Here is a 10,313-nt window from a genome sequence, read left to right as displayed (position 1 = left end):
AACCAAAATACTTGTATATCAAAGCGAGTTTCCTCATAGGAAGTAAGGGACACTAGATTGATTGGTTCCACCTCCCCTCCCGTCCCCCAGCCACCGGCGCTGCTCCACCCCACCACATCCCTAAAAAACCACCCCACCCCCGAGGCCACTGGTGGGCTTCCACATCCCCTCCCCGCAAACTGGCATCACTTCCCCCCTTGCAAATGCTCGCCCCCCCCCCAGTGCGAACCGGCATCCTCCGCCTGCCCAAACTGAATGCTTACCCCCCAATATGGCACCGGCAGTCAGCACCAACCCACAGGAGGTGCCGGTGCCCGAAGATCGTGCCTCTCCCCCGACTGTGCCTTGAGCATCTGCGCATGCTCAAGGCCTTCTGGCTCTCATTTTCTCCGTTTGCGGGCGGGGGGGGGGGGGGCGATGCTGGTTCGCGGGCGGGGGGACTCGCAAATGAGTCACGATTTGCGAGAATGTTTTGCTCATCTTGCAAAACACTCGCAAACCGCGGCACTCTTAAACCGAGGTTTAACTGTACTTACAGTATACACACATCACAGCTAAGCCGATGGTTCTTCTCTCTCTGACACTGCGGGAGTGTAGTGACTGTTCTAAATGAGCGAGGTCTTGCAATACAAGTGCGTAGAGTATTTTGCATTAAAGTTTTGGGGTTGTGGAACGAATCGTCTGAGTTTTCATTATTTCCTATGGGGAAATTTGCTTTGATATACGAGTGCTTTGGATTACAAGCACACGTCTGGAAGCCAAGGTTTGACTGTATTTCAAAACTGCAGTGTTGAATTTACTGCCATAAAGAGCATTTTACTAAGCCATGTTAAGATGCTAATTCAGATTTTACCATGTGGCAGAAGGTAGTGTGGGTCTACACTACTGTCTCCCACGCTAAAAAAGCATCCATTGTGGCAATAAAAACTTGCATTAGCTGCAGGGGAGGAGATGGGCATGACACTGAGAGATGGAAATGTGACAGCTGTGAGAGCTAGCTCATGGGTTGGTACTACTGCTGGTGGCTCTACCCTGAACCCCCTCTGATCCAACCCCCCCTTCTAAACTAGCAACCCAAACTTCCCAATCCAGCTTCCAAAATGCCTGATCCAACAACCTCATCTCTTCAAAAACCCCACTGCCACAGAGTCTGACCCTTCTCCCTCCCCTTCTAGGACTTACCCAAGGACTTTCATTAGTGGAGAACTGGTCCCACATGGCAGGGAGCCTCCTCTTCTGCCACTTGGGTTGATACTGAATCCAAAATGGTACGATGACCCCCCCCCCAAAAAAAAAAAAAAAATGGTAGTCTTCAAATGTCCCAAACTGGTAGTACCACAAGACTGGCGCTAGGGGTCATCATTACCATTTTGGATTCAGGTACTCATCCAGGTGGCAGCAGTAGGGGACTGCTGCCGCCTGGGACAACTGTCCCATCAATGAAAATCTCCAAGTAAGTCCTTGGGAATAGGGGTATGTGTGTGTGTGTGTGGGGGGGGGGTTTCTAGTGCTCTAGTGGGTTGAGCTTTTGCTGGCAGTGAGCAGGACTTCTTTAAGGGGACTGGATCAAGGAGCTGTGCACTGAATTGGAAGGCTGGGTGCTGGATCTGCTGGTAGAGGGTTGGGTTGGTTCACTGCCACAGTACTTTGGTATTTTTTCATTTGAGTGGACCTGCTCATTTTTCATGCAGTACGCAATAGCACAGTGCTCCCACTCTATCTGGCACTGCATTGTGCTAAGTAGATGCCCTGGCAGATGCAGGTCACGCCCCCTGGATTTATTATACAGACTTTGCACTTACCGCATGCTAATCTTTGCATTAAACATGCATGAAGTACAAAACTTACCACACTTTAGTAAAAAGGCCCCTAAGCCTAAGAAATGCTCCTTACACCTAAGTGCATGCCACACTGCCCTCTCCTGCTTACATGGTAGAAAAAATTTGGTAAATCACTCAAGTACAAGGAGAAACTCAAGTGTAGTAGTGTTGGATTCAAATCTATGTGATGTCTCCGTGATGCCGAAAAACAATTTTTGGAGCCACTGTCCAAGTAACTCAAATCTCTCTGTGATATCTTCCTGGGAACAGGCGAGGGGTCTTGCTGATTCAGCCCCATTATCTTTCCCTTTCACTTTGCCTGTGGGTCCCTCTCTTTCAGAAATTTGACAATCTATAACACCCTCCCACCCCAGTTTCCCAGTGACATCATTGAAGGCTGATTATCAGAGCTTCGGTTAGAAAAATGTTTCACAGTTATGGGCAAGGATACTGGACACTCTTAGGGTTTTCTTCTATACCCCAGAACAGGAGATTCATATTTTAGATAAACACGGAATATTGCCAACTTACAATGCCTTGACGTGCTAATGGAACTCTGAAATTAAATCTCTTTTCTCTTTTGATTTTTTAGATGATTTTTTTTTTTCTTTTGAGGCGTCTTAACACAGAAATACAGAACAATTAAAAACAATCACAAATGCAGTGTTCTATTTACAGCTAGTCAAAAATCTGCTCGCATATTTTGGTTGCTTTAAAAAAAAAAAAAAAAGAAAAGAAAACCCACACAAATTAAAAAAAAAAAAAAAAAAGAAGTAATTTGGAGGTCCTCATTTACTGAATTTTCTTTAAAAAAATGTATTTCACATTGAGATTTTACTGCACGTGATTTTTTTTTTCCTTATAGATTGGGATTAAAAACATTCCCACTACCCTCCCCACCCCCCATCCCTCAGAAAGAAAAAGTTTTAAAGAAACAAAACAAACCCCACATTTTGCCAAGTGGAAGAGTGAGTGAGAACCGTTTAAAAAGGCAGGTTTGCCATGTTTCCAGGTCCAGGGATGTAAGTGTCCAGAGATACACTCCTCTGCCTCATTTGATGTGTCACCATCATGTTCTGCTGAGGTGGGGGCCCCATGAGGGAGCCTTGAGGAGACATCATGTGCCCTGTCTGGCCGTACATTTCCCCCGAGACGGACATGCTCCTCTGCTTCGCCTGCATAAGCATAAAATTCTGCTGTGCAATCAGACTCTGCTGAGGAGACATCATTCCTTGATGGAGGTTGTTTCCCATCAGGCCTTGTTGGGGTGGTATGCCTGTCCTGCTCAGCATGGACACTTGTCCTGGATGGCACATGGGCATGTTGAGTGCACGCTGCACCCCCTGCTGTCCTGGAAGATTTGGGACGTTCATACCTGACCTGACAGGGAGCGGCTGATCAGCCATCATGTTCTGGAGGTTCATCAGGTGGAGGTTGGAAGGCTGTGATTTAGGAGCTTGGCCACTACTCTTGGGGAAATACTGCAATGTGCTGCTCGGTTTCTCTGATGGTATAATCCTGGAGAGATCAAACTCAGGGATCCCAGTAGGTGTTGGTCGGATCACCTCGCTGAGCTCAGGGTCACTGAGAACAGACGCCACCCCTGGAAGAACTGGAGGATAGGGTTCCGCCATGCGTGGAGGGAGACCCTTACCCATCATGTGCTGCTGAGGTGGCAGCTGGCCAGGTGGCTGTGGTGGGACATCGTCAAGTGGCAGAGGTATCCCAGGTGGGTAGTGCTGTGGCAGCCCAGGTCCACCTCCTCCAGGGGCTACTGGCATGTTGGTTGCTGGCGACGGCATGGTATTGTGAGCCTGCTGCATGCGGGGAAAGCCTAACTGACTGGAAGGGATTATCTGAGAGCTACTGCTTGCCGCAGGGCAACAGGGCTGATTTAAATGGTCCTGGGGTCCTGGAGGCATTATCATCGAGTTCTGTGGTGGCACTCCTGAGCCCTGCCCAGCGGGGTGCATCGGAATGTTGGAGCCCATAGGATTTGGGGATGACATCATAGACCCTGGAGGTTCATGGGAAAGAGGCTGCTGGCCAGGCATGCTCATTCCCATGGGACTCTGCGAGGACCCAGGTCCCAATGAGTTTAAGTGCAATTGATTAGACTGGTTTCCTCCCATACCTGTGGAGTTAAGCCAAAAAGACAAATTTCAGTGTCTGAAAAAAAAAACCTAGTAAGGATATGTGCTTTCTCTCTCCCTTTCCCTGTGATTAGCCTTACAGAGGGTGAAGGCACATAGATACATTGGCAGATAGCAGTTTTATAAAGACAACATGTGCAAGCGTGTTATACAACACGTATCCAAATACTCCCGGCATACAAAATAATAAAAAATCGTATCAGTGCTCATGCAGCCTTCTATGTTATTATTATTTTTTTTTTTTTGCACATTTTCAATGCACTTTTTAAAGACATTTTAAGGGACCACCAGATTTAATACATTTTGCATGAGAGCATTAAGTTAAGCACTCACCATTCATCTTAATTCATATGAAAGGGAACACTTTCATATGAATTAAGGTGGAACACTTAGCGGGCAAAACATGGATCGTGTCAGAGGCTAGTCCCTTTAGTTAAGCTAAGTATTCTGCAGGACTGTTATTTATTTTAAATGATTCTAAAGTTGGCACAAGTTTTGAAGATGGAAATTTGAGACTGCATTACATTTTTTAGGAAAATTATAGTAGGGCTTGGTGGGGATGCTGAGACCTCTCCTTCTCCCCCACCTCTCACCCGCTGCATGTACGCCTTCCTTTCCCCCCCCCCATCCCTCTTTAACTTCCCTAGTGTGAGCGGCATCTCCAGTCCACACTAGCTTCAGCTCTCCCTCTGATGTCTTGGTACAAATACAATCTACAATCAGTTTGTTCACAAGTATTTACATGTTGCACGAGTAGTTGAACAAACTATTTTTCCATTTTTTACTTCGGATGTAGAAGGAAACATTTTTAAAAAATAAATGATGGATGATACAAAGTACAGGCTGTAGTTTGTACTTCTGTGAATTTGGTTTTGTTTTAAAATTGATTCCATTGTTTATATATTGAATTATGAATATTTTTATTGTTATCCATATAAATGTTTCAATAAGTTGACTATTAATTTTTTAAACATAGAAAGAAAGCTATAGATTAATAAAATGTCTGGAGATAGTAAAATGATGCTGTGTGGTGATTGACACTGCTGCTGAAGTTTCAAGTAACTTTCCGATGGTCCACAATTCCTATTTTGTTGATCTAAGTGGAGTTAGAAAGTTTTCTATCATGCTGGGACATTTGTATATTTGATTTTTAAATCCCTTGTGCTAAACCCAAGTTTTTCATTTTATACATCTGCATATGTTAAGTGCTACTACTATTATTAATTATGCAGTTTCAGTTTGGAGATGGAAATAAACTATACAGGGTTAATGAAAAGGACTCCCTTCATCTGCCAGGTACAGCCCTGGCAGAAACAAGCACCTTTTCCAAACCCTATGAACCTTTCAGAGGTGTAATTCTGATATCCTGATAAGAGAACACCCTCCCCCACCCCTCCATGCACACGTATTCCCCCTTTATAGAATGAGGAATACACATGCAGAGATTAGTCTTTTGCACCCAAACCACACCCTCTTGAAATTGCTAGGAATTGTGGGTAGCCATGTGTAAACATAGTACAAGTCCAAAAATCCAGATGTCAGAAATCTGGACCACCTGAGAGAGAGAGAGAGATGTTGAGATGCTGGAGCTTTTTTAGTAAATATAACAAACAGGAAAAAATGAACAATCAAAAACAAATTTTACAGTAAAATTCCTATGTTTTCTATGACTCTCCTCTAATTCAATGAGATGTAGGCCTTCTTTTACTAAATATATAGCTTGAAAAACTCGGATTTGTGAAAAGCACTACTATATTCAAAATACACTTTCACAAGAAAGATCTAAAAGGTGTCATATAAAACATGGACAGCGCTACTTAGGTTCAGATAGGGTGTGTCATAAAAAAATGGAGGAAAAAGCCTCAGACTAAAGCCCTCCCACCTCCACAATGGTGGCTTAAAGGTGGTTGGGTGGTAACCTCACTGGCAAAAAAACCTCCATTGCACTCCCGAAGTATAAAAACCTTAAGCAGGGCTGTCTGTACTGAATGATAGAAGAAAAAAGCCTTCAACTTATCTTCTGTTGATCGGTACAACGACGGTGGCCAGCGTTTCACGAGTCTGCTGCCTCAGGGTATAACGAATCCGATCAAACTTTAACCGGGATGCCGAAACGCATGTCCTGTGTCAAAAAGACTTCGGGAGTGCAATGGAGATTTTTTTGCCAGTGAGGTTACCACCCAACCACCTTTAAGCCACCATTGTGGAGGTGGGAGGGCTTCAGTCTGAGGCTTTTTCCTCCATTTTTTATGACACACCCTATCTGTCCAGTTTTACATGACATCTTTTAGGCCCTCTTTTACTAAGCCATGGTAGAGGTTTCTACTGCAGTGCTAAATATTCTGCTCTGGGCTACAGTAGAAACCTCTACTGCGGCTTAGTAATAGGTGGGATGTTTAAGTTTCTTCGTCTGTTTTCCTGTAAATATAATACAATCAAACCTTGCGCAGTGCCTCCCGATTCAAGCCGGCTGCCATCCTAAAGAAGCATGCGCAGGTCCTCTCAACTTCCGAGCCAAGCCAGCCGCCGCCCCGACATGTAAATGTAGGAAATCTTCGCTGCTGTCTGCCGATCTTATTTGCATGCGTGATTCTTTTAAAGAATATCTCGGGTTTTTAGATTCGGTATCAAAATGGCAGCGATGACAGCAGACCGTCGCTTTTTAACGCGGGTTTATGAGAATCCTGGCCTCAGTGTATAAAAGAATACTTCTTGTTCAGCTTAGTACTCCCTTCCCTATCCAGAGGTGGTGAGAAAATACTAAATACAACGAATGGTGCTAAAGGATTCTTTCCTAGGAATGTATCCCTCATCATAGCTCCAGAGCAGCTCTACGATCCATACATAGCGTACCTTGTAAGCTCCCTGAGGGAAGCATTGGTCTGTCTGGTAAAAGTTCATCATCAGATGTAGCAATGGTTTTGATTGCGTTGTGGTACAATGGTGTGGAGCTGGGCATGGCATACTTGGACATCTGAGACATCATCAAAGACAGAGGATTCTGGGAAGGGGCAGCATCTGGAGAGGAAGTGAAAGGCATGTTGGGATTTATGATGTTAGAGGTGTTACCGTGAGGAGCAGATGAAGTGTTCCGGGGTCCTGATGGGAGAGAACCTGCAGGGAAGAGAAAGCAGATCAGTGCCTGGAGGAATGTGTATGCCAGGACAGATCACCACTGTATATAGGGAGTGAGGCCATGTAGGAGAGAAGATGAAACACCACCAAAATGTATTCTATAAAACTTAGTTTTTTTATGTGGAAAGCCTTCTTAAAATTACCTGCCAAGTAGGTGATTTTAGGCTTGTGTGGCATTTGCATGTATAAGCAGCAGGTTTACACACAGATGTCCCTATGAATGTACATAGCAATTTTAGAAAATGGGAACAGAATGGAGGCAGGGACCCAAGAAGCTACGCACGACCAGCAGAAAGAGCAGCAGACCACCACACAATGACAGAATGGTAGCGCAAAATGTTTATTGCACGAAAACAAATACTGTGCCGGTTGTAGCCATGTTTTGCCTATGCAAGGATGTGTCAGGGGTAATAACTGTCAACCAAGTCATAAATAATAAATAATAAAAAAATACAAAACAATAAAAAGCATAATTCCAATCTTGAATTTGGAGAAAAAAAACACATAAAATTATATTAATATGAGAGATGTTCAATAATTTAATTTACCTCAGTAGGAAAGAAGAGTTTTCAAAACATTTTGTTTAATATAGTCCCCTGATAGCTCCATATACTTCATCCACTTTTCCTACAATGACTTTAACCCCTTTGAAAATAATTCTTCTGTTTGACCTTCAAACCAGGACGTCAAAGCTTCCTTGACATATTCTATCACTTGAAAACCGCTATCCACAGAGAGATTTCTTCAAAACTCATAACAGGAAATCATCTGAAGGAGCCAGGTCAGGACTGTAGGATGGATGGTTTAGCTACTGAAACCCACATTCTTGGATGACAGCCTATGATTGTCGTGATAATGACACATTGTCATCAAGCATCAGCACACCTGCAGTGAGTTTTCCTTATCCTTTCTTCTTGATTGACTCCCACAAAGCGATCATTGTGTTGGTGTAACTCTCCCTGGTTATGGTTGTCTTGTGTGGCATGAATTCTAGAAGCAAAAGTCCTTCATCAACCCAGAAGACAGTTGCCATGACTGTGCCTGCAGAGTTTTCTGTCTTGAACATTTTGGGGGTTGGAAGTGACTTGTGCTTCCACTGCATTGCCTTCATTTTGGACTCAGGATCTCTGTGACAGACCCAAGTCTCATCTCCAGTCAGCAAATGATGAAAAAAAATCCACTTGGTTTTCATGGAGCATCTTCAAGTTCTCCTGACAGTGCTGGAGCCTTGAGGCTTTCTGATATGGTGTTGGCGTTCTTGAAACCCATCTTGCACTAACTTTGGACATGCCCAACTTATCATGAGTTATTTTCCAAACTGTACCTGTCTAGATGCCCATTTCTACAGCTATTCAGGAAACCTTAATTTGTCTGTTTGACATAATTAAATCCTTGACTTTCTTGCACATTTCTATGGAAATTGATTCCGCAGGCCGTCCAGTATGAGGGTCATCTTTAATGGACTCTCTACCCCACTTAAACTGCTTGCTCCAAAATTTTACTTTGTAGGATGACGGGGCAAACTCAAAATAAACTGCAGTCATATGTTTATGGATCTCTTTTGGTGTTTCCCTTTCTTTTGTGAGAAATTTTTATCACTGAAGGGTGCTCCAAATCTAGCAGTTTCTTTCTTGATTCGCACAAGGACCCTCCCGATATCCTGTCTCTTGGAATGTTAGACTCACACTGAGCAATAACTGTGCATAAGTAACCTTGAAATTTTTTTTATGTAACAAAGCATTTCACACTACCTTTCCATCACTGTCTGCTGCAATTTTAAAAAAGATATTACTTATAAATGTATACCTGCAGATGGTAGTTTTTTAAAGGGGCATGATTTGAGCAGGCCTTAAAAGTACACGTGCATTTCCTATTTTGCAATGGTAATACATTTATTCTTAAAAAAAAAAAAAAATCTGCCCATTGGCATCTGCTCCGAATCACATACAAATATCATCCAGCTATTTATTTGGACCTAGGTTTTGGAAAAATGTTTGAGGAGGCAATCGTGCTTACCTCTCAGATGTTTTAAACCCCCTCAAAAATTCAAAAATGTGTTTTTTTTCCCTTAATGTGCTCTACTCTGTGTTGTAAGTAAATGGGGGGGGGCAGGGGGCAGAGCTCCTGGGTGCCATCTTGTGGGGGCACTGGCATCTCTCCTCCCCCCTCCAACAATGGGGGGTCTCTTAAATGTACTACCCCCTCCCGGTACCTCTTCTAATATTCACTAGCAATGAGCAGGAACTCTTCCCCGCTGTCCATGCCGGCCCCAGCTCTCCCTCTGACATCACTTCCTGCTTGTGGGACCTGGAAGCGATGTCAAAATAGCAGGAGTCCCTGCTTGTTGCTGCTGAAAAAAAGATAACTTGAAGAGATACCAGAGGGGTGGGGGGCAGTGTTTAAAGAAAGAACTGCTTTTTATATAGTCAGACTTAAATGCTAAACTTTCTGGTTAAGTGCTGAAATATTTGTGCCTAACTGGATAAGATACGTAACCATGAATATTCAGTGGGAGAGAACTGGTTATCTCCTACTAAATACTTTCAGTTAGCCACCAGAATGCTATTTAATTGGTCAGAGGTAATTTCTGACTGGTTAAATAGCACTGAATATTGCATGTGTGTGTGTGGGGGGGGGGGGGGGAGAGACCATTCCCAGGCTACCTGCTGCTGCATTTAGCGAGCCTTGTCTAAAATACCTTGCACATTTTGAACATCTCAACTTGGGACATCACTTTTCCTTCTTCGACAAGCTGTGCAAAACTGGGTTCCAAAATGTATGAATTGAGGACTCCTTTTACTAAACCATGGAAGAGCTTCTTACCATGGGTTGGTGAGATAAAGGCTCTGACACTCATTCAATTCTTATGAGCGTCGGAGCATTTATCTTGCTGGCTCACGGTAAGCAGCTCTTCTGCAGTTTAGTAAAACCCAGCATTAGTTCAATGAACATATATCACTTTCAACTTATTCCTGCACTGCCCTGACAGAGGTGGGGTGGGGGTGGGGCACAGTCCTTGATAGCTAGTCACAAATTGTAAGGTAATAGCGTCAGCTTAGTTAGTGACCTGTACTTCTAGAGATTTATGCAAGCTTATTTAACAAAAGAAATATCAGTCATATGCTAATTGTATGGTACAATTGGCATCTATAAAAGACCTACAAAGATAATAAATAAATTTTTTCATAACCTGTAGGTCTCTGGA

General features: G+C 43.5%; 1 protein-coding gene across 7 annotated transcripts in view; it reads right to left on the bottom strand.

Moving 5' to 3' along the window:
- Nucleotides 1-2,379: 2,379 nt before the first annotated feature.
- BCL9L (BCL9 like) overlaps nucleotides 2,380-10,313 on the bottom strand; it is a 237,925-nt gene continuing 229,991 nt past the window's right edge. For all 7 annotated transcript variants that reach the window (XM_033918002.1, XM_033917999.1, XM_033918000.1 and 4 more), the window contains 2 exons: nucleotides 6,827-6,991; nucleotides 2,380-3,954 (listed from right to left, as the gene is read on the bottom strand). In XM_033918002.1, coding sequence (XP_033773893.1) covers nucleotides 2,804-3,954; nucleotides 6,827-6,991 — 1,316 coding nt within the window. In that variant the 3' untranslated portion in view covers nucleotides 2,380-2,803. The remainder of the gene's footprint in view (nucleotides 3,955-6,826; nucleotides 6,992-10,313) is intronic.

Source organism: Geotrypetes seraphini, chromosome 13, assembly GCF_902459505.1.
Source record: "Geotrypetes seraphini chromosome 13, aGeoSer1.1, whole genome shotgun sequence".
In the NCBI taxonomy this organism is placed as follows: Eukaryota; Metazoa; Chordata; class Amphibia; order Gymnophiona; family Dermophiidae; genus Geotrypetes; species Geotrypetes seraphini.
Note: the sequence above shows the minus strand (reverse complement) of the source record. Positions and strands in the feature narration are given on the sequence as shown.